The sequence below is a fragment of the Helicoverpa armigera genome, chromosome 14 (assembly GCF_030705265.1).
Source record: "Helicoverpa armigera isolate CAAS_96S chromosome 14, ASM3070526v1, whole genome shotgun sequence".
Classification (NCBI taxonomy): domain Eukaryota; kingdom Metazoa; phylum Arthropoda; class Insecta; order Lepidoptera; family Noctuidae; genus Helicoverpa; species Helicoverpa armigera.
Genome location: NC_087133.1, coordinates 5460556 through 5486344, shown reverse-complemented (window position 1 = coordinate 5486344; position 25789 = coordinate 5460556). Strand labels below are relative to the sequence as shown.

Below are 25789 nucleotides of genomic sequence, written 5' to 3'. Positions count from 1 at the left end.
GAAGCAAGCCCGAAAATGTTTGAGTTTTGGATCACTAAAGTCCTAAACATATAATACAAAGCGACTGTGAAGTGAAGAAGCCGCGACCGAAGGGAGCGCGATTTTTTTGTTGAGTATTGGGACATTAAAAGTAGCTATATGTGATAAAAAATTGAAGCGTTTAAGTAAGGAAACCGCGAGTGTAGCGAGCGCGAAAATTTTTGAGTTTTGGGACATAAAAGTAGTGTTTCATCGAGAATTTCTCAAATTTAACGCGGAATTAAACACCAATTCGCTTCGGCGCCCCTGAGCCACCATTGGTTAAGATGGCCCTGATGCTATCCATTCATTTGGGTACAGTTCTTGTAAGTTGCAATCTTTGATGAAATTTAAAACAAAAATAGGAGTAACATCTGATCAAGGATTGGTTGGGGGCGCCTGCGGCGCCCCTTATATCCGGCGCCCTGGGCCGTAGCCCGACCGCGCCCTACCTTAAAATCGCTACTGACTGCGATATCTGACATGGAGGCGCGAGCGTAGCGAGCGCGAATTTTTTGGGGGATGCAAAGGATGAACCCGTCAAAATTGATAGGGGACGACCAAAGCGAGGGCGGCTTTTTCTGAAATTTTATTGCTAATCTAGTCATCTATTTTTAGTAAAAATATTTTTATTACGTAATTATGGTTTAATTTTGCCGCCCCCTAAATAGTGCCGCCCAGGGCATTTGCTCTCTCCCCCCACGCTACGCTAATGGTTGATCTTAAATCTTTTTTAATAATTTTTAATTTTGAAAATGATCAACAGATGTAACTGAAACCGGCAGTGTAAGTTATATTCTTAGCGCTATTGCTGTGTTCGGAAATATTGAAATCAAATAATTGGTAAAAAGATATTGTATTTTTTTAATATTACGTGATAGGTCGCTCGATTTGCCGCCCCCTAGGACGTGCCGCCCGCGTGCGGTGCACGCGCTGCACGCCCGCTTACGGCGGGCCTGATCACTGTCCCAAACTGAAAATTAGGTTGTAAGTGTCGAGATAGCTGAGGAGCCAACCCACGTTCAACATTTATCACTTGTTAACTTGGATTCCGAGTTAGAACTGTTTTAAGCTCCTAATAACATCGTTTGGCATGAATACCAAATACTTTTGTGTTTAATTTAGTAGAATTAGTTAGAACTCCTCATTAAAACTATTTCCAATAGACTTAAGGTGTGTGCCTAGGTTTTAGTTAGTTGAAATGAACTTACTTTGAGTTGAAATGTAGGTAGGTACCTATGTGGGTTGTCTGATCATACGTAAATCAATAATTAGTTACGTAGTATTGGATCTATAGGTATGCACAGGTATTTTAAGCAGAAATATTGTGTATACCAATGTTGATAATACGTATATCTATCAAATATATTTTTAAATAAGATATCCTAATCTTCACCCTTTTTATCACTTTTCGTAGTCGTCAAAATTATCTCGTTTTGGGCATTGTATGTACCTACCCAAGACTGTCCCAGTTTTCTGTAAGTTATCTAATTAGTTATATGTGGACATCTGAGCCGCAAAATTCTACAAGCGCGCGTCTTCAAGACAATTGAGTGGTTTAGTTTAGCCAAGTGTCTCGTTAGAGATGTCTTACAGAAAGACTAATGCATTTAGGACGGTCGCTGGTACGATCTTATCGCATTTTCGTTGGATATGTGCTTTGTAAAGAAAATAACGAATTTTAGTTAGTTCCTCCTTCAGGTTCATTTTTTCGGCTTCGGCTGTAACGGGCCCCGCAAAGCGTGCCTTGCCTTGTTTTAAGTTGGGGAATAACTTAAATAAGTAGTAAATATTGCTATCATAACGAAAATCAGGATAAATAACTTAAACATTCTCATACTATTGAACCTTATTTCCTGAATTGTAGTATCTTCGTGCTAGAAATAGGTTAGTAAATATCAACTGGCATTTATTAGCAAAATAAATCGATTATAAAGTTACAGAATCGCCACCCAGCCGGTGTGGAGGGCAATATATTCGGCTTAATAGTGTAATTTTGCAGGCTCTTGCAATATCTTGCGGTGAACTCGACCAACCCTCTGCCGACCCCTGACAGCCGCCAGATTGCATGCAACATTCTGTCGTTAAAAGACTAGGATTACAGTAGCAAATCATGTTGGATAACCGTATCAGGCTGCAGGCAAACTAAGTATTATACGGACGTTACAAACCTCTTCTAAATTATGAACAAAGGATATGTATATACATAAGAGCAAAATCAAGCATAAGACGTTTAAAATTATTGTTCTGGAAAATCCTCAATAGCAGTTTATCAAGAGGACTGACATATATCTAAGTACTTAAGCCAAATTGATCCCAAAATAATCTTAACTTACCTGAAAAATTCATTCAAGGCAGAAGACATTTCGCATTCGTAGAGCCATTTGGCAATGTCTTACCATTAAATGAGGCATTGACGCTGGGATCACGGCAATAAAACGTCGCGAGTTTTCAATCCATACATTATTTATAGGGGGTCCTATCGACAACACCTTATAAAATCAATATAGGAAAAATAACGCCATGAGATTCTTGAGCCTAATCAAATAAAGTGAGTGAACGTTGAAGTTAAAAGAAGTAGGAGTCGTGCCATTGAATAATTCAATCGTTTGAGATAAATGAAGTTAGAGTTGAAATCGTCGATTGAAGGCCCCTGGTAAGTTTAGCCAACTTTATTGGTTTAAAATGCGAAAAGGTACTTAAGGAATGTTTTTTTTTGGAAATGTAAAAAAACTATGAACAATAAAAATATTTCGATTCGTACTTTATTGATATCTTTACACAGCTGCTAAACATACGCGCCTTCGTTGTCATCAAATCTATCAATACTCCTTCTGTAACGACGACGTTCACCTGTAAGGAAATAAATTAAGATTTAATGCCAGACTTTTAAAAATACTTGTAAAGTAAAAGCTTTGATTAGTAAAAGTAGAGATTTTTTGAGCAGAATGTAGACTAAAAGCACCACGAACGTCTTGTGACATTCAAAAACTGACCTTCATGGTGCACCAAATAGGTAAGTCAATCACAACAAATAGTGTTAAAAAATCTTACCTGACTTGTCATCACTAATTGCTGACTCGGAATTCTTCTTATATCTTGCGTGTATTTTGGGGTTTTCTGTAAACCAAAAATTTGTTAGTAGATATCTCCGAGTAAATCTTAAGTACGTTGACTTCCATAAAAAAAACATGCATGCGAAATTTCAGCTCAATCGGTTGAGGGCAAATGCCTTAAAATTGAGTTGTAAAATTACACCTGAACACACAAACATACATTGCAACTTAAATAAAAGCAAGCATTACAAGCTAGGGGTAAGACTTATGTGAGGACTGCAGGAGATTTGTAGGTACGAGGTAGCAGGTAGCAATCGAGGATAGATTTCAACTACTTTTTATGTTCTGTCTCTAGTTCTTTTATATTTTGAGAAAATAATAATGACAATACTATGGTTTATGACAAAATCCGAAAAGTCTACAAACCTTCTTCTGGCTCAAAATCACCAGCTTTTAGACCTCTCGTACTTCTTACTTTTTCTTCTCGGGATCCGGCTAGAAATCAGGAATTAAGTAGTTTAAATATTAGTGTTTTTACGTACATATGTTAAAGTATTGTCGAACGAGGATAGCAGAATGATATTAATACTAGCAGGATTTGCTATGGGTACAGAAATAGCTATAGAAAATTGACGATATTTTTTAGCAACAAAGAAGATTAGCTTTTTACGATAAGTTGTCATGGCTGAAATAAATCTATTTAGCGGTTAAATTACAGTTTTTCTCGTCATCATCGTCGTCACTGTTGCTAGACTTGGGTGCTTTAGCTGGTTCTTTGGCTTCTTCTTTTTTAGACCGTCCTTTTTCAACACTTCCACTGGATTCCGCCCTTGGACTTGTTTTCTTTTTACTACTACCGCTGCTGCTATTACTGTCGCTACTGCTGTTCTCGTCTACGGCTCTAGGATTATATTCAGCAGAATCTAAAACGAAAGAACTCATGTAATCAACTCGACAGTGATTCATTTAGATGACTATATCCACGGGAACAATATACCTTCGAAATCTCGAATGCGAAGTAAAGGAGCTCCATTGTTCCCTTGAGTTAAGTCAAACCCAATTTTAATATTAACTAAAAATATGCAACAGAGTTGTATGATAATCTGAGTACTGTGTGAAACTACATTAATTCATGCCATAACGATTACTTACGCGTTTTGCCTGCTGAAGATTCACTGTATGCAATGATCGTAGATACCAATATCTGCAAGTAAGAATTAGTAATGAATCTGATGTCAAAACATGGATGAAGATATTTTTTCCAAAGAAATCCCTATTAGAGTTATTTACCGTCACGAAAAGCCATGTTTTTGGGCTGAATTTGCCTGGCAGCAACATGATGGAGTTTAAAAATATTTTTATTTCATGAAGTGAGTTTGATAAAACTATTCGGCGACACGCTTTGATTTCAATTTCCTCTGTAACATAAACATGCGGTTTTATTGCTAAAGAATTGGATCAATATGTTTTATTGGATAATCACCACTCCGATTGTATTATAACATTGATTTTCTAGAATATAAATTGAAAATTGACCTATTCGGTCTACACCATTCGATAGAATTGGACTGAAGTGAAAGTGGTAAAGAAATACGAAAAAAACACAATAAAATAAATTCATAGTCATCACAAATGGAATTACAGCGATGGGGGTGAATTTTTTGAAGCGTTTTAGTTACCTATAGTGTTTTATACCTATGTATTGTAAATATGTAAATAAATAATGGAATTATCCTTAAAAGTATTTTTGTTATGTCAAAATTGGGAGAGTCCTTATTCTAAGTGGCACTTAGATTAAGAGATTGTTGGTGAAAATGGGCATACAGGATCTAGATATGTGTAGGCATATGTAGGAAGTTTGCTTTTAATTTCAAAATAAAAGAAGTTAACAAAGCCAGGTATTCTTTTCCTGAATAGTCACAGCGGCTTCAGTTAAATCACATCCATTCATAACGTAATATGAGCAGAGATAATGTGTGCCCGGGGCGAGACAAATTTGCCAACTTTTTCTGTTGAACAATCTCTTTATATGAAATGGTTAGCGGTGAGAATTTCCGCGCAAAGTATTATTAGTAAAGTTGAATATTAATGTTTGCAATTCATTTTCAAAAGTAGTGATAGTGCTTATAACATTACAAGAGATAGTTATCGGGCTTAGTATAAGATCAGCTATGGTATTCAATTTAACACATGGGTATAGTTTTCTGATAATTTATAATTCTGTTGGTCGCACAGAATTAGAGACAAGAATAATCCCCCATAATGTATTTCGTGTGAATAAGTATGTAAGTACTTAAAATAAAGCGTGACTGACCGCAGTTAACTCGAAAATTGTCTCAGCAATACGGATTTGTTAGAAATCCTTGCAAAAACCGACAGCTTAAAATTTACATGAAAAGTACGTGGCTTAACGTTGTGGCGCTGAGGACGTGTTTTTACCTTGGGCTTTAACTGCTCACTCTTTATTCGAAATTGGCTTCGAGGCTTATTGGATAAAGGGATTATAAATGTTGCTTCTCGGCACTGGGATCAAATATTTCTTTGTATATAATTTACAAGCCAGTTAAAGGGGTTCTTTGATAAACACGTAGGTAGTAAACGCAAGTATTAAATTGCGCATAAGGAAAAAGCGGAAAAACATGTTCATTTTTGCTTGGGACAGCATGCGCTTTATCAGAACCCTATGTTCAATATTATTATGTAAGTACCTACTTAATTTTTAACATTATTTTTTAAGTAATTGTCTTGTTTTACAAAATGGGCAAATCTAATCACTAGGTAGGTACCTCTGCTCTCTGTTTCTAGTGTCTCAGTGTGGACTTATCCATTTAAATGGGATTTTAATGTTAATTACAAAGTTAAAGAAAGCTGTTTAGGCATGGGAGACAAATGGAAGGCATTTTAGTTTGTCGGTTGTTGGTGCCGTCTGCGAGCTTGCGTGACGTTCTCCCGAATGAAACTATCGCATGACTTCCATAGCTCATAAACTTTGCGTTTATGAATGTCTTGGAAAAACTTTTTGTTTGGCAAAACTTTTGTTATGACGATACTATAAAATAAACCTGTGGTAAACATATGTAAGTATACCTATATGTTATTGAATACAGGCTAAATGTGATTTTAAACACGAGGACTTTGCTAGATGGCCACATAAAACTTTAGTGCCAGAAAGTGATGTCGTGGCATGTAGGTTATTATTAGTCCTGACGTCAGGTTGGAGTCTGGTAAGTTTTGGCTACAATGTGACTTTGGTGTCATTTATGTAGCACCTTTTTTTTACTTTATCTTTGAGGGCAATTCAAGGCAGCAAAGGGAACTAGGAATCAAGAAAACCACCGTAAGTGGTGCTTGATTTGAGCTGATGAAGATGGGAGCTTGCACGGTTTCAGCTGAAGGGCCAGTAATAGAACATAATACCAATAGAAAAGCAATAAGTTGCTAGGTTGCAGCTCGATACCTACCTAGGTACCTAATATCTCTAGTAACGTGCGTGTTCTAACTAAGTACCTACCTAGGTATCCAAAATGATGATCCACAAAGGTGATTGATTAGTGACAGTACCTACCTAAGTACCTGCGATTTAAGTTTAAGTAGGACCTAAATAGAAAATAATCATGCATGTGCATTTGATCGTGAACCAACATTTGGCAAGAAAGTTGCATTAAAACTTCGTTAGAAGTCAAAAACAAAGAACACAACATTTATTCACAGAAACTTTATTACTTACCTACGACAAAAAAAGCTTAAACAAAGTCACCTGTGCTTGGCTGGAACATTTATTACTATTTCTAGGTAGCGTGTTGTTATGCTAGTAGTTTTATCGCAATATTCTTATTTCCGCCAGTCTAACCTGCGCTTTCGTGAAATCGGATAAAATCACTAGTCAAAACTTCGTCCATTCATTTACATGCCATGGTTGCAAACGTATGAATTTATTTGAGTGCACCTGGGTACTATCGGGGATGATTATAACATAAATATTTATACCCATGTATATTGGTAAGTAGTGTAAGTACCTACTAAGTTTACTAACATACCCACCTTCTCATGGATACATTTTCTACACCTTCAACATTTTTATAAAAACAATATGAAAACATTCACAACAACGAAAAAAACTAAGTGAAACAAAAAACAGAACAGGGGACACCCGGATTTGAACCGGGGACCTATCGATCTGCAGTCGATTGCTCTGCCACTGAGCTATATCCCCGATGATCAGCTGTTCGAAATAGCGGTTCTAGAGCCTTTAGGACATGTAGGATGTCTAATGTCTAATTGATGTTACGAAAAAAAATAATAGCTAAATTAATGAATACTTAACTTAATAATTAAATAGTAGGTTGTAGTAAATATCTAGATAAGTAGGTAGGTATTATTAGGCAGGTAAGTAGGTCACACTGTCTCCTCTAACGGCTCTAACCATCCTGATAGGAAGGTCCCTAGTTAAAGTCCCTGATTAGGGTACTACTTACCTACCTACCTAAATTCAATTATATTTGTAGAAACAGCCTTACGATAATATGAACAGTTAAGTAATTTAAAAGTAGGTGGGTAATGTTTCATTTATCTACTTACAGCATTTTGTAGGTAGGTGTACCTACCTACCTACATAGGTAGGTATAATTTGTACCACCGCGAATTAAAAATCTTTGGTGTCGTTAAACTTAGCAGTAGCTAGGTACCCAAGTGGTCTATTATAGTGATTAGAATGGTGTAATAAAACCATACGTGGACATTTTATGAGTTAGTAACGTTATCGGACTTTACCTACCCTTATATTTTTCACGAGCTTGGTTGTGCATAAGTGCATTGCAGAGAACATAACTTTATTATCCGTTAATTGTTCATACGAAGAATGTAGAACGCAATGCGTGCTAATAGCACATATTTAATAGTCTTGTGTAGTGAAATAATCTGTTTCGTGGCTATCTTCGACCGTGTACCTATTGATGAGGTAAAATTAGCAGAATCAAGTCCATGCTGGTAGCAGTGGCCGTGGCCAATAAGCTCGATTCCAGCCAAGCAGGCAGAACGTAGGTAGTACCTAAGTATTACCATATTAGACATTAACCCGCAGTGCAAATTGTCCTTTATAATTTTACAAGTCGACCCTTCAGGCTACCACGAAAATAACGACGCCGACTGTATTTATACATTGTTGGACTACAACAAATAGATCCTTTTCAAATCGATTAAATCGCCTCGGGCGTTTCGACATCGCGCCCGTTGTCGTTTACCGCTGACAATGCCAACAGCAAATGAAAATTAAACACATTCCGTTACAATTAACCACACGTCGGCAAACTGTTCGGTCCTACTTCATTATTTATTTTGCATAAAGGTAGGTTTACATCTGAAAGGGTATGGCGCGCAGCACTTATGCTGTACACTCTAACCACGCCATTTGGTTACATTAGACTTAAGAGGTCAGCTCTGTTTAAGTTTTTGTTTTGTGTATTGAAGTTCAGTGAGTTTTCAAATGGGAATTACCTTAACTAAATAGAAAGGTAAGTACCTACTTTATCTACAACTTTATTGGTTTTACATCGGACATCTTATTAGACATTACGTATTATACCCAGGCGGGAACCTACCCATATAACCATTTTTGCGAACATAACGTAACCGTTTCGACACTTAGTGTCGACACTGATCTATCTCGAAACATAATCTCGTCGACGTTCCGTGTTAGCGCCGTCGCTGCAACTAAAAATGGGGAAGATCTCGACACAATAAACAAGTAACATTTGGTTTCTAATTTACGTCGCCGTGTCGTAACATTGTTACCATATTTTAACCAGAGTTCGCACTAATCATTCAATCATTCATTCGTTCGATCAATTTCGTTGGCTCGTGCGTGAGTGACACGACGAAATAATACAAAATCCCAAAATGATGGTTGAAGTATGATAATGATAATGAAGTAAACAAAGTTTTAGTTTTCATTAATTAATATGGTTAATAATGCTCAAATCTTATTGGGAAAAAAAGTTTACTGTGTAATTTCTTTGAATATGTTGATATTTCCAACGCGCCACCGTAATATCATGTTTTAATAATTCTGGCGAAAGAAAACTTTGTTAAAATAAAATAAAAATATAAAATGATGCACATCGAGTGCTCAAAAGCTTCCCTTTAAATACAATATCAAATATTTTAATCCTAATACAAATTATTTTAGCAAGATTTACTCATAAAATTGCTAAATAATGAACTATGAAAAAACATTTTTGATGTTTGCTATGAAAAATATGCTCGTCGCAACTAGTCACAAAGTTACGATAATGTGTCGACACGTGTCGACATGTTACGGTAACTTGTTACAAAATTACTAGATTTTTAAGATGGTTTCTCTTAACATTTGGTTACAGTGTTTTCCAAAGTTTTTATCAAGATGCCTTTTTGCATTGTTCTAACCAAAGAAGGCTCATCAGAATTAATATCGCTTGTACCGAGTACTTGGGTTAAAGACGAAGACGTCTTGTTTTGGCCGAGAAAAAGAAAAAACAGCGATTTGGAGCTCGAAAGTTGAAACTTTGGCACTAGGGACTATACCAATAAGCTCCTCGGTACGAAATTCCGTACTGCTTTCCTGTAAATGGCCTAGAAAAGAATAAGTTTTGAGTTCAATAAAATGGGTATCCGTCAATTTGCCCTACCAACAATGCAACATCATGAAAAAAATATTATTATAATAAAAAAAACCTACATGCACTCGTACGAGTACAATATTTTGGGGCGTACTTATTTCTTTAATTCTTCTGTAAAAAGTTGAAGTCCATCGGAATTTACGTAAGGTTTTTGGTTCTTTACTCATTTTTTTCATTAAATGGTTGATTACGGCAGAAAACATAGACAGTTTGAGAATAACTGGCTCTCGTCATGTTTTTATATATGCAAGTTAGTGTCAAAGTGTTCTGGAACATCGACTACACCATGTTACTACCCCGTTACAACACAATTGTGTCAACATTGCACACTGGTTACAAACCAAACGCAAAGTTTATAAAAAGTGTGGTTACCAATTAAGCTGTAAAGTATCGACACAGCGACCACACAAAGTTACTGAATCTAGTTTCCGTCACATTTTTACTGAACCGTTACAACACATAAAAGCTAATCCATACACAGTCACGTTGTGTCGTACCTGTTACGAAACTGTTGCGACTTGTTACATCTTTATCATATCTGCGACCAAAAATGGTTGTATGGGTAGGTATGGTGTGCCTACCTAGTAGGTAGTTTCGGACGTACAGACGGACAGACAAACATGGCGAAACTATAAGGGATAAAGAGGAAAACTTTGTTTGTTTGGTTGTAATGAATAGGCTCAAAAACTACTGGACAGTTTTTAAAAATTCTTTCACCATTCGAATGCTACATTATCCACGAGTAACATAGGCTATATTTAATCCCGGTACGGGCAGTAGTTACCACGGGACGCGGGTGAAACCGCGGGAAAACGGCTAGTTAGAAATAAAACGCATTTTTCTTATTATTGCGCATATTATTTTGTTTTAGATTAAATCAACAAGTTGATATTTTCTGTAGCTCTACTAATCCTGTGCTTTTAAAGCTGTCAAAAATGATTCCAAAATTTCATCCATTTCTACATCTAATCCAAATAAATCATTTTCTCTCTTTTCAATCGCTTTTTCATATAAATCATAAGATTTTCTTGGCATATTTTTGAACAATGATAATATTTCGTCATGCAGATCACTTTGCATAACTATGGTGTTTCTTACTAGTTCCCAAACCAGTTCTATTGGTGATAAATCTTCAAAATGAGTAGGGAGTCGTAACACTTCATGTCCACACGCTTTAATAACACGATCAACACGTGACAGTGGGTCTAAATCCATGTGAGTTTTAATTAATTGGTATAACTGTGATCTATGCATATTGGCACTGTATGGTATATCACGCTTCCGCAGCCACATTTGCATTTCATGCTTTGTGCTAAACATGGATATTGTTTCTGATTTACATGCACCATGTAAAGGACTATTATCTAATATGACAACACTTGATGGTGCTAATGATCCAAGAAGTATATCAACAACCCACTTGTAAAAATCATCTTCAGTAGCAGAATAGCAAAACAGTCCATTCTCAAACCCTTTTCTAGATATAGCATGAAAAAAAATGAATTCACCACTAGTTATATCAGATCTGTGTATATTTTGTTTCCAAGGATTATTTAACAAATTCTTTCTATCTATTATCCTCTCGCCTACATAATATATCATGACACGTGGTATTCGTTTCCGTATCTCTCTTATTTTCTTGAGATATGTATACCTTTCAAAAGTTATTTTTGGATCCTCCATTAAAAGTCTTCTGTCATTGAAGACGGGGTGATAATCTAAGCCGAGCTTAGCCAAATCCAGTTTGAATTGCTCAACATTCTGCTTAATCTGTACCAATTCATTCACACACTTAAATAAACTTCTCATGTCTGGCAACTTTCCTAGCTCGTAAAATTTTACAAGACATTTTAAAATTGCTTTATGAGCATTAAAATCAATAGAATGTGGTTTAGGATATTTATCAGAGAGTTTTTCTCTTTCAATTATTTTATTGAGCTTAGATTTATCTATCCCAGAGTACATAAAGACCCGTTCTTCAAAATCTTCAAGTGGTATTTCTACTTCTTTATTATAGGCCTCTAGTTTGCACTTCTTCAACATATTCGCTATAACTTTATTAATTTCTGCAGCTGTGTCAGTTTCATGTGGCTGATCTGAAAATGTGGTTGCAACTGATTAGAATGTTATCTTTGTAACTGAATAATATAGAGCAGGTTACTGATTTGTTATGCTGTTGATGTTACTTTAATCTTATACTAATAGAAACAAACAAATCGTCTGTATTTCATAATAAATAATTCAATTACATATACAGAGTCAAAAATGACTCAAAACTCATTTGTTTCGTCTCGCCGGCTATCGAAATAATTCAAGAAATAACTATTTTCGCGCAAAATTAAATGAATGCTCTGCTTCAATTATTATTGCCTTACCCATTTTTTGCTCTTTCAGTTAGTATAAACCCTTTTTATTAAATAAAAGTTAGTGTTTTTAAATAACAAAATGCTGGCTGGTTTGTTTTGATTCGGTGACAGTGACAGCTGACGCCGAAAATGAAAGATGACATAATAGAAACTGACAGATCACAGCTTATCTATGCTCACAGATAAAAAATATTATAAAGGTGATATTAGACTAGCGCAATTTTCGTATCCCTCTTTATATGCGTACGTATGTTAGGCATACGCGCCGCACCGTGTAGGTATATTTCAAGCTCCAAAAAACCTATTGCACATTTATTTATAAATGGTCATCGTGGTTATCGGGTGTGCTGTCCCTCATTGGATCAAGTTCATATAAGCATAAAAAAGAAGAGAATAAATTCTTGATTTTTGATCAAAGAATATTTTGTCGAATTTCAGTACGTGCCTACTTACCTGATATTTTCAAACATAATTACATTTTATATGTAAGTACTTTGTGAATGAATGTTATTCCTATGATATTTATGTTAACTAATTGAAGTTTTAATAAATAAACAATTAACAGCCTTTTCACAACGGCGGATTTTCCGAGCGAAAAAACCGAACAACAGCACCCGTTCGTACGAACGGTGTCGTACGGAAAATCCGCCGGTGTGAAAAGGTTGTAAACGGCTGTCTAATATCCTACCTACCTACATGGAGGATACGAAAAGCAAAATGCCTACCTACATAAAGTGGTGTTTTTATTTCGATTTTAATTCTCAAGTGGACCAATTAAAAACAATTTAAGTCCTTGTAGGTAATGTCATGGTAGTTGGTAAATACTTATAAAGTAATCTTCACTGAAATTAAAATAAATTAATCGTCAGTATCCAATAAACGGTTGTTAAAATTAGAGCCGAAAAAGTTCACGTTGAATTTCTGCGCACTTCCTGAGAGTTGAACCTTTGATCACGGCTTTAATTAAAGCTCTCGCGCATTTCTTAGTTTTTAAATTGCTTGATACGTCGGGTCTTAATTAAGGAAATTATGCTGCACTTATTCTGTGTAATTGCCACACCAGGCGACCAGACATCAGAGGTAGGCCTTGACATCACATGGTTTTAAAATTCTCCCTATTAACTTTTTACGCTTTAATTAGACTTTATAATTTTCTTTACTAGATAAAATTGAAATACCTACTTAGATAAAAGCGTTGCTTTTTTGACATTCGTTTAATTAGTTAATGATTTTTAGAGCAATACCTATAAATATTTGAATGAATTCTTATCAAGAGGGAGAGTAAGCACCTATAGAACCCAACTACATACCTAGAAGTTGATTAAGGGACAGAGTCTCTATGAAAAGAAAAAGTGTCCGGTTAATGTTTCCGGACGGGTAAAAAATACTTACCTAATATAAATATTGTGAGTAATGTTACCTTCACGTAGAACAAAGTGACGTGCAGTCAGTTATTTTCAGTTAGAAGAGGCGTGTAGTGTAGCTGTGCAGTTGAGTATAATAGATCACGTAGTGGCGCGTAGACCGTAAACAAAGCAGCCGGGCCGGCGACCTGACGCCCGGGGATGTTTATCGGGAAGCCTCGCGATGTATGTCGACGGGAACTCCACTTTAAATTTTTAAACATTCGCTTTAACGTCTTACATACAAGTTACTAGCCTGCGGCGATGAGGTTCGGTCAACTAACGCTTTAGCCTTAAGAAATATTCGGGCTCCGTCAAAGAACTCTTTTCAAAATTCTATTAGGCTCATGTTCTTTTGTCAGGCTGAAATAATTTCGGCAGATATTAATCATGCTTTATATATTTTTACGATGGTAAATTCTATGTTACAAATGAAAACATTTTGGTTGGTCCAATTAAGGAGACTGGGTGCGTGAGTTTGATGGTGTTACAAAAAGTTTGCAAATTATGTTTCCGAGGCATTATTGTTTCAGCTTATATTGTTATGAATAGGTCGTCATGAGGCGAGCGAGGCTGTTGTTCAGTCGTCGCTATATCTATTGTTCAAAAAGCCGTGCCATATCTAATTGCTGTGGGTAGCGCTTCTCTCCGCGCATAATTGCGCTGTTCTGCTGCAGTTCAACTTAGTTTATGTTTTAAATACCTTTCAGTTTAAGGTTTCCGATTTCTATTTCGGCCAAGATGGTTTTCCTTTATTTAGAGTTTTAGTTGCGGTCCGGAAATAGTTCAAAAATTTTAGGTACCTATTATGCTAATATAATGAAACGCTTACTAACTAAACTTACCGCAAAGCTTGGATACCATAGCTTCCATAGTTCCATAGTTTTGATGTTATTTTGAAATTATGTCTGTAATAAGTAAATGAAAACAGTAGAAAGAATATATGCAAATAGAAGCGGAGTGTAAACAACTTTGGTTCGTTTAAACAATTCTCTCTAATACATAGACGATCAGCTATGTATGTATATGGTTACAATAGCGCGGATATTACAATCTACAAAAAACCACTTTAAATTTCTTATCAAGCTGTTACTCATCATGATCCACAGTTCCTTTACCATCAAAGCCATCATAAGCTTCTAAACAATTTACGGCATCAATTATTTTGTAGGAAAATCTCTACTGCTATTCCTGAACTTTATCACCAAGATTTTTAATTTGCTCATCGCACAAGTTGACAGTAAAACCATGGTCGTTTAACTCCCTAGATTGAAGATCGTATTTTAGGGTGTAAAGCTCAATTAATATACTTCTAAAACTAACGTTGGAGCTCAGCGTTAAATTCCATTTTTGAGGTAAAGTTGCTGGAAAGCAATTCATCTGCTCTAGTTTTTTTCGAAATAAAACCAAATGTTCCGGAGCGTCAAAGCTCGTTAAAAGCGCAAGGCTATAGATGTAATGTCGATGCTATAACGATCTCGGTGCAGTCGCATCCGTCACTGACAAGAGTTGCAAGCACATAGCTTCGTCGACACTACCTCACATGCTGAGCTTGGTTTAAGTTTTTTTTTTGTTGTAAATACCTATCCCATGCCTGGGTGAAAAAACGCCGAAATAAAATAAAATCAAACTTGAATATGACGGTATTGAGAAGTCAGGTCTCAACCTTCTTATCCACCTCAGTGTCATCAGATCATCAATGCCACTCTTAACCTGTCTTCACATTGCGTCTTGCACATTGCACCAATCACCAATAGGAAGCGATTTCCAGTCTGACTTTTATAATCCAGTCAAATAGTCAAACGAAGATTTCTGAACGAAAAGCGAATGGCAGAAGTTTATAGCAGGAAGAGTAGCTTAGCTTCATTCAACGGCTGTCGTTTTAATTTAAATTGCAATGCACATAATGTCGAAGATACTAGGCATATTGGTTGCATTTCATGATACCGGTATTTTAATTTGAATTCTATGCTGCAGTCCAAAACTCATTTGAGATTTGGGGTAGCGGATTGTCTATGGTAGATATTAACAACCTAATAACTATTTTTTAAAAATTATTTATACCTAGTCGTAAGTAAATCGTAAAAATACAAACATAGCAAGTTTTAGGAAAGTGGCTAAAACTGTATCAAAATTCCTATATTTGCATTTATAAAATTAACTACAAAACCTGAAAATTAAAACAAAAGTATGTAGGTAATCAAGACAATAAAACGTCGTTGATCCAATCTGAAACATACAGTATTAAATGTTTTACAGCCAGCATCAAGTTGAACTATGAGCTATTAAACAATAATACATAGGTATGCTTAGAATAAAACATTAATACATAGGTATGTTTAGCTATGTGTATGAAAAAATATGTAGGTAGATACCTACCTGTATGTATATTTTTCGCTGTACATTTCACAGTAGCAATACCGGGATCGCCAATGCCCATCTACTCAGTGATCGATGGTACTTAAAAGCTTAAAGTAACACTTGTAACACTTTAAGTAACGCTTGCAAACGATGGAAAAATTGCTACGGGAAAAGAACTTATGTCTGTAGTATATTTTTAATAAACTGTAGGTAATCTGGAATTTTGTACTCTTGCATTTATGTTAATTTGCCTCTAACAAACTAAAGTGTGCCAGCGCACTTATCTCGATGAACTTTTTCACTTTTAAGTATTTTAACTATGAACTTTTTCACTTTTAAGTATTTTGGAAATGACGAAAGCTTATATAAAATAAAAACATACCTATGTTTTATTTAACAACTCTATTAACCGAAGCCCTATATATAGAACAGGATTTTTTATTGTATAGGTAAATACCGAAACAAATCTGCTTGTTTAATACAACCGCATTACTTATTCTGTATCAAAGATTGAGTTGGCAGATCGGATAAGAATTAATTTCTTGGCAGAGAATAGGCGCGGTTGTCGGGAAAACATTGAATATATAGGCATTTTGTGGCTATTAACATGTACGTATATGTGACGTGTATTCATGCAAAGCCTCATGTCTGCCAACATTTGTCGGCTCAATCCGTTCCAAAATAATATTACCGTTGCAGAGCAAGCTATTCTCTCAAAATGTTTGTCTAAAGCGTGAATAATTACAAGGGTAAGTAATTGGCCTTTTGTATTGTATTATCAGCTTACAAGGATGCCAGTACTTAGTTACTAAACCCGCATATGAAACGGCACTTCTTTGTATGATATTACGAGTGTTTATAAACAAAGATGAGCTCAGTACAGCTTATAACAATGAAAACTTGGATAATATTGTCATGTATATTATAGTGTAAGGAATGTGGAATTCCGAGCCTATTTTTGCGCAAAGAGTAAGGGTTCTCAAAGAAACAAATATTTGCGGCTTTACACGACCGACCGTCTCTATCCGAGTTACGCTTGTACTACAGCTTATTTGTCTTATATCTTACAAACTTGGGATTTTTCCTTAGTTTTGTTTGCCTTGCATTGATCTTCCCACATTGAACGATGGCGTTTTCATATATAACTAGCCATGTATATGTATGTAGGTACCCACGTATATGTTATTATATTTATATATGGAATACCTATATTTGAAGAAAGAGATTTGTTGATCGAATGTCCAACCAATAGTACTAGAGTTTTTATTGTTGTTCGTTTTTATATCTCTTGTGCAAACTTGTGTCGGATATAAAATGTTACTCACCTTATAAATAAATAAAGTTTTATAGCCAGACCGCGGGCGTGTTTATCTGCCGAATATCAAAAGAACTGAGTGAGGATACAAGAGAGACGTTTTATTGTATTATCTTGCTGAAGTTTGAGGGAAATTTGTCACAATCGTAATAAAGAAATAGCCATTAATTAATTAGTGCCGTCGTGTTTTCTTTGTGCGGGCGTGGCCATTCTTCCTGTTTGCTGACCAAGGCAAAAGTAAGTTAGATTAAATGCGATTCATTGTTCGGCCATTGTAATACTTAAGAACATACGCAATCAGCAACCACACTAGTTAGTGGAGAGAAAAGACTCGATTGATAAATTAAATAAAGTGCATTGCACATGAAATAGTTTTCATTTGTAGAAAAGCGTAGAATACCTATTCGCGTTTTCACTGGACGAATACCTAGTTTTTTACGCCTTTACATATTTAAAGTATCCTTTTTAATCATAATTTTTACGTAGGTAAGTGCCTGCAAAATAACTAAATTAATGCCTAAGAATTTAATCTATCGCATTACGAAGGTACACACTAAGTTGTTAAAGTTTCTGTTAGTTGCTATTTAATTTTGTACTGTTTGTCGTGTTAGAGTAAAATAAATTTCTAAAAAGCAATTTGCAATCGACCACTGACTCAAAGGGCCGAATCTCGTGAGGCATCAAGGACCCTCTATTAAAATTAGAAACTTCATTTTGGCAGATAAATTGCTTCTTGACTTTGACTATATTCAAGGTAAATACTGTCTGTAATCTGCGTCCGAGTGAGTAAATAAATTTAAAGGTGGTATATTTTTGCGATTTAAATGTTCACGAAAAACTTGGCTTTTCATAGAATCAACAGATTTTGTACCTAATTGTATTGGTGTTTGTATAACATCATGTATTCATGAAACGCATTCGAGGAAAGATAATGTAGCTGAGAGAGTCTTTCAGGCTTTTACGGACGGCTATTGTTATATCCTTAATACATTCTGAAGAGAAAACCCCAATCAAATGTATGTTTCATATTTGATTCAGACATAACAGTGCTGTGAATAGGACAAGTACTTCTGTTAGTGGGTTAACGCGACACGAGTTGTTGTGAATGCATCGAACTAATACCATTTGTCGCACATCGTTCCCCGGCATCCCCTATTTGGCTACAGTTTGGTGATTTACTAAAATAATCGGTATCGCTATCTATGAACCTAACTGCGCTAAATGGTTTAAGTTAGTTAGAATTTTGTAGATAATATCCGTAATATTGTAGTGGATAGCAGATTTTATGTACCAGTTATGGACCATAATGAACTGATATTGGCTTTAGGTACGTAGGAAATTGTTTAAATTGATAACTATTAAATCCTGCTGTAAATACGATTTTATTATTAGCGTACGTTATTTATTATATCAGAATAATAAAAACAAACCGCTAGAGTGCGATATTAATACTGTAGAGAAACAAAGGATCATTATTACCCCCTCTTCATTACTCATTCCAAGAATTGCTCCGTTATGAAAAGGAGCAACTCTTGCGATAACAATTCGGATTTGTAGTATGCCCGATAAATAAATTATAAATACATTTAGCAGCGCACATTTCGAACCATTTCTCTTCTTACACGACTAGCCCATTTGCAGATCTCCAAACGGTGCCATTACTCAGCAATAAATTGGCATTTGCGCCGTCATACATAAATTACGCGAGCGCGCTGAAAACCAAGTTCTCTGGTAGACACTTTTTGTATAAATGTTACTTGTTTAATCTTTCATAATACAAACGAGCGTGGTGCGAAGTGTTGTACAGTGTACCTATTTGTCTACCTATGCATCAAGGGTGAACCTTTTTATGAGGTCAAGTAACAACTCTCCCTGACAGAATTTATGTGGCTAATTCACTATGTTTCAGTCTTGATAGATTTATGCGTACTCCTCAGGCGTGGCCGTCAGTCTGCATGCTACGAATAAAAATAAAGAAAACTAACTCAAGCTGAAAATGAAAACCAGCCCGAAACATTTTTTGATTACATAGGACATCGTATGAAATTAGTTTGTTTGTGGCTCCAAAAGCTGACTAATTGGCAACTGTATCAGTTTTGTATAGCCGCAATCCCAATATACAGTTGTCGCAAAGCCGGCTAAATCTATTATAAAGCAGCTTTGCCCAATTTATACGAATTAAAATCGTTTGTGGTATCGATTGCTCGGTAGTTAGTTACGTATCGTGTTTGTTTCGTTAAATATACATAGTTGTGGGATGTAATGTTCTCACTTCTCGTACAATACCTTTAAAAAATTAGATTACTTGAAAATAAGAAAAGTATTGAGAATAAAATTCCTTGCCATTACTGTAAATCACATTTCTACTAAAAGCTTTAAGAAGAATATTTTTCGTATTCTTATTTTCCTCTAACTTAAAATTTCGTTCCGCCAAATATTTGGACGGTTAAGATTAGAACTCATGAGCTTTAAGGTCGCAAGTCAAAACATTAGCTGCTAAACTATGGCCGCTCTAAGTCGCAAAGTGTCTGTTATTGGAAGGTAAATCATGTTCCTATGCAGTTTTGAAAGCATTTCAAGCTAGAATTTATATACTACCTACTAAGTAACGACAAACACGCGATGCGTTTGAATTATTCATACAAGTTTTAGATACTGTTTTTTATTACCTACTACCGACTACAGAAAAGGCAGTGGGCATATTTTTATATTATTCAGATACCTATGTGTTTTTTCAGTAACAGTACTACATATTTATTTAAGTCTAAATAGTCAAATTATTTTTGCCAATTGATTTGGCGGTGGAATGGAATGTATAAAAAAATTCTGTGAAAAAAATTATCAAAGGATAAAAAACAAATGGTCAGTTCATAATGCATTCAGCGTGAAAAACGTTTGGATTATTCGTAAATGCAACGCCAAAAATGGACTGAATCTAATCAATCTGCATGACTCGTATGCAAAAACTAAATGGTGAAACCCGTACTATGTGTGTATTTTTATCCATGCTACATTTGGAAAATTTCTGCTAAAGGCAAAAATATTAGTGGAAAGGACTTGCCTACGTTTTGTTAATACTAGCTTCTGCCAGAAAATTCCACGCGCTTGGATAAAAAGTAGCCTTTCTAAATAAACTGACTTTCCAACTATGATTTTTTTTCAAATCGGTAAAGTATTTTCTAAGATTAGCGCGGTCAAGCAAACAAACGAACTTCTCAGCTTCATAATATTAGTATAGTTTGAATAGAACACTCAGGCTTAGACATACAATAATATGCCTTTACAGTCATTGTCTTGCCTACTGACTGGAATTCAGCATACAGTTATTCAACCCCAATGATTAGGTACTGGCTCTAACACACGGCTCTCAACTGCCTCAAAGGAGTTCTTACCCATAGGTCTAACTTAAGCAGGTATAGAACTACACTAGTTGTTTGTAAGTCGTATTTGGTACCTACTTACTAAATGAAAGTCATATTCAGAACTTGGTCGCAAAAAGTTCTCTGTATTTATTTTCATTACAGGTTTTCTTTCAGAAAAGAATCCGTAGAACTTATTTGTCAAATATTTGAGTATACGAATTAGTTTGACGTACAATCATCAAATCAATCAGGAACAGAAAATTCCTATAACCTATATAGTGTATCTTTTGCGATTAGAAAATTGGAATTTGATATAATGAGTGATTGTTGGATAGATGGGTAAGTAAAAGATAGGATATAGAAATCCACCATTAATCTTTTAAATGCCTAAATATACCCTATCCTCAGAGTCTAACACTGACACGTACCTAAATACTTAGATATGAAGCAATTTTCAAAACAATCACGTCGCTTATAATAAGGCACGTTCTTACATGAATCTTTCGCGGCTTCAGTACTAATGAAACTCATAAGCATGGCACTAATACCCAGCCATTAACACTTCGCAATTGCTATTCGAAGGGAGAGAAAAACTCCCCCTTTGTGAGCCATGACCCCTTGTGTCTTAAGGTCCCATTAAACTTAATACAAACCCCAAACATTACCTGCACTCTCTTGTCAACTCTTCTTGGATTGGACCCCTATGGTGTCCTGTAGAACTTTTGATTAAACAAAATAAATAATAACATAGAAAATAAAAACATAGATATTTCAGTTATTACGAAATAGAAGATTAAAAAAAAATATATTGGAATAGCTACTACAATTTCCTATTCACAGAAACCAAGCGCAGCTATACTATAAATTGCTGCAAAATGAATGCATCACAGTAATTCCAGTAATCCGCTTCGATTTTCATTTCAACAAAATATAAAGGAAATTGTTTGTGTTCAATGTTTCCGGTGAGCAATTCCATAGAAAACTCGCGGCCACTTAGTCAAATCTCAGTGAGACGTCTTGCAGCTTCGAAGTTTGCTTAATACTTTAAACTGGTAATGAAGGCATTAAGGCGCGCCGAATGCATAAGGAATGAGGTACCGCCGCAACCTCCTATATAATTAGCTTCTTTATTGGCTACATATTTTTTACTTTGCCACTTTACAATGTAGAATACTTGACATTGTTTTAGTCCCCTGCTACTTTTTATGAAGAAAATACGCTTAACTTCCACTATGAGTTACAACAGTTGCTTACATTATAGGTTCGTTGTACTGCGGTTGGAATCCATCAATTGGATATCAGTATCCATAAATGCCTCCATAATATTATCCTAATCTATCTGAAAGGATCTTATGAATGAGGCTGTAATTGTAATCGTCAGCTTAAACGGTCGGCTCGGTGCTTGCCAGACACAATAGATAAATTATGCGGTCTCGCTTGGACCGCCGAGAGTCAAGGGATTCAATGACGTATTATGTATATTATCCCAACTTGTAAGTTCTGCTAAGCTAGACAACAGAAGGCCCATAATACACTCCTGTTTAGTTAACGTAATAATTATGCGATTTGTTTAGTCTTTAGTTTTGTGAGTTCATTATTTATTTATGTTCGGTGCACGGATTTGGTAGGGGAGCAAATTCAATTATTGTGCACGATGCACCCTCTGTTCGGTTCCGTTATCTAAATAAAAGATTTTTGCTGTAGGAGATTCATTGCCTTAAGGTGTAGCCTGCATATGTACATTGGTATTTACTGCCGCCCCGCCGGGTAAGCACACTAATAATTTGAAGTGGATTGCTCCTGCAACATTGTTTGTGACTTCTATTGTGAACATTGCAATACGTGTGTTGGCTACTTCGACAAATGGATCTAAAAGGGAAGATGTTTAAAGGGCACGCTATTGATTTATGCCAAGAAACATTAACTAACTTCTAAGTAAATATTCATTCAATTTATTTCAAGATCCTTACACAACCGACTTTTCATTTTTGTAGATGTTCCTAAATATAAACTACGTTGGAGAAAATAAAAAACACGTCGGTAAAGTACTAAAAGTGACTGAAACATTTCACAAAAATCGAGGAAAGCGGAAAAAGTTTGAAAGGAAGTTTATCAACTTTTTTGCTTTAATTTATTAAAACAGAAACGTAGATACTAATTATTGTGCATGAATGTTAAACACGCGTAGGCACCTATATACCTATAGAATTTTCCTTACACGCTTCTTAACTCATTATTCTGGATTGTGGGTTGTTAGATATTTTCGCTGTAACTCTCTGTTAGTTAATGATAAAACATTGTTGTGTTAAACTTATTTGTTTAGATTTGAGAAGCGAACAATGCTGGTGGGCAGGATCAATTGAGATCACAGTTTCCAATTTCTGATAGTAGCGAGCCCAAATTCTCTTGGAACTAATTCCATAAAGTAATCGAGAAGGTTTGCTTGGTTTCCGTATCGTCTTGTTTAATCTCCATTCATTGCTCCCCCTCTCGTTAAACAGCAATTTTGACGTGTTAATAGCCAAAGTTTATTTACGTTTACGCCTAACGAACAAGCAAAATTAACACATTGAAATTTGATTTGAATTTAAGTGTAACTAATTCTGTATATCAAGTAGCTCTAACGTTTATGAAAACAATGTACCTATTTAAACATCTTCCTACGCGTGATGTGAGTACGCAGATATTTTAACCCAGAGATGCATATAGTGTATTCTAAAATAAACATGTATTTAAATCAGTACCTATATTTGGGTGTCGGTTCAGAATCGTAAGAAGACACCAGCATGGCAAAGATTCACAAATGCCGATACCGAAAGGTCAGCTCTTCTTGTTAGGTTTATTTATTTTGTATAATGTTATAACTGTTATAAGTTCTACTTCGTAAATTAGAATGAGACTGCAAATAAAATAATACTTTTTTCATAATTCGCAAAATTGTATATTAAACATTTTCTAAAGCGATTAAGATTAATTTATCCCCTAATAAATGTAGAGATTATTCTCGCTAGCCTTCTTTATAGCCTACTATTAACAATTTGAGAAAATTGGTCTTTTAAAAATACGGTATCAACTATTAATGCCTTCGAATCTTGAATAGCATTTTACACAAAAATACTTTCAAAAAATTGCTCTACTTAGCTTTTATTACCTAGCATAAAGCTTTCAAAACTCTTTGAATACTGTAAATGAATTGAATTCTTTTAAAAATATTTGAGCATAAGCTTTTCAGTTCGGTGGTCTCTTTTAGTACAAATAATAAGGCTTGATGTTACTTTGTAAAGAGCACTTCATTAAAACACTAATTGAACGTGATTCATTATCTGCCACGCCGGCCAGTTTGTTTATGTAACCGGCTATTGTAACTTGCACAGATACTTCTATATACTTTTCCAGAACAATTATGCAACCTCAAATTTTTTAAAGGAAACAAAATAATGCAGTTACCGTTCTATAACTCCTCTAAGCTGAAAGGTATAACAGCTAAAAGGATGAACCTGAAAAGTGAAAAAAGAACGATTTCATTGAGACATAGAATTTCAAAACAGCTACCGATTGAGCTATTTAATAAATTCTTTGTTGGAACCTCGGGATGCGGACGTAGACGGAATAACGATGACAATACAATTGTGTGTGAGGACGTGTGCCAACCCTAATAGTAATGGACCTCCAGTTTATATTGTTATTTTATCAACATACTGCCTGTACCTAATAGCACTTAAATATTTCAATCATAAATGTTCCTGTGACGTAATTACGTGTTTCAACTTTGCATTTGAATATCGAAAGTCAACGTGTAGGTAATCGTGTGCACAAACAATTGAAAGACAATAAATTGACAACAAGTAAAACACGCGAGCTTCGCGCGATCAACTCGCAAAGGACAATAAATAACCTCATTTTGATCCGATCGTGTATATCGAGGTATACTTACTCGAGTTGACATACCATCGATAAAAATAAACAAATGTGAATAGAGATTACACGCCTACGTAACAGAGGAAACAAGTTGGTGTGTTTTAATACTCGTTAAAAAAGAGATTTGTACAGACGGAATGAGGCAAATCCTTTCGGGGTCTATACAAGGATCAGTGAGAAGCACTGTCACAAGATCCTGCCCGTTAGCCGTGCGTTAATAGGATCAAACCGGGCTTTATTTGGGACGTGTCCACGCGCTTTCACCTAACTTATCGAATTTGCAAATCGGCTTACACTTCGTTAACCATATCTATGTAGGTAGGTACCTACTGACTCCATTCATGGAATAATTTAAAAAGTTTGTCGTTACATTATGCAATGATGAAGCATTAATTTTAGATGTTTTTATATAAAAAAGTGTAGATACTGGGATCAAAATATAATGTACACATTACATTATACAACTTTTTAAATGTACGCATGTACGCAAATGACATAATTATAATTTATTGTGTTAATTTAACATGATACTATGGACATTAACTAAAAGGTAAGAGTCCGTATAATTGTTTGTTCAGCATCTTGTTACCATAAAGCACATTAAGTATTCTGTAAACAGAGTATTTGAAAGCCGCTGTTATTTTCCGCGGTCTATACATAATTCATGGGGATTGCACTGGTGATGGAAACAAAACAATTTTAGTTTAAGTAGAAAATAGACGTAAAGCTCCTCTCGCTTAGTCTCCTAAATTATTAACCTTTGTGAGGGCGATACGCAGAAAGGTTCTGTCTTGTTTACGCGTTAAGGGAGACAGGGAAGGGAACTTAATACCCTATATCACTGTCGGGGTAATACAAACTAGCGGGGTCGCAACCTTTTCCACTAAATTACGTATCGGCACGTGGTAATCCGAACTAAGTTGAATTATATTGAAGAGACAGTTTCGATGCGAGTGCAACAAATTAACGGGCTTTAATTGCATTTTAATTTGTATACGTTTTAATTGATTCCCGTACAGTCGTAAGTACGCACATTACGGGTGTAATTCAATCGTATGTAATGTATGTGTTCATTGGGGTTTCGTATAATAGACTACTTCACACTGTTTTTGCACAAAATTGTATGTATGAGTACTAGTTGGACTTAAGCAAGGTTTGGTAGTTGAATTTATTTTATTAAATCAAATTGGTCAGTTTGGGTTGGCCTGTTAACATTTTTTGCGGTATTACAATGTGGGCTAGGTACTTGCTAATTGTTAGGTTATCTCTAGGTAATACAAGTTTCAGACTCTGCCATAACAATGTGGGAATAATTTTATGACATTGGTTGATCCCCG

General features: G+C 35.4%; 2 protein-coding genes and 1 non-coding gene across 3 annotated transcripts; all 3 read right to left on the bottom strand.

Moving 5' to 3' along the window:
• Positions 1-2766: 2766 nt before the first annotated feature.
• On the bottom strand, positions 2767-4503 carry LOC110380232 (pre-mRNA-splicing factor CWC22 homolog). Its single transcript, XM_021340150.3, has 6 exons — positions 4365-4503; positions 4227-4278; positions 3791-3997; positions 3501-3569; positions 3073-3138; positions 2767-2871 (listed from the first exon to the last, which is right to left on the bottom strand). The coding sequence occupies exons 1-6, from the start codon at positions 4410-4412 to the stop codon at positions 2807-2809; spliced, it is 507 nt and encodes a 168-aa protein (XP_021195825.2). The 5' UTR covers positions 4413-4503; the 3' UTR covers positions 2767-2806.
• Positions 4504-7215: 2712 nt separating this feature from the next.
• Trnac-gca (transfer RNA cysteine (anticodon GCA)) lies at positions 7216-7287 on the bottom strand. Its single transcript has one exon. It is a non-coding gene; the product is annotated as a tRNA-Cys (tRNA).
• Positions 7288-10569: 3282 nt separating this feature from the next.
• Positions 10570-12213, bottom strand: LOC110380701 (uncharacterized). Its single transcript, XM_021340782.3, has 2 exons — positions 12103-12213; positions 10570-11823 (listed from the first exon to the last, which is right to left on the bottom strand). Exons 1-2 carry the CDS (start codon positions 12104-12106, stop codon positions 10634-10636), a joined length of 1194 nt encoding a protein of 397 aa, XP_021196457.3. The 5' UTR covers positions 12107-12213; the 3' UTR covers positions 10570-10633.
• Between the last annotated feature and the right edge of the window lie 13576 nt (positions 12214-25789).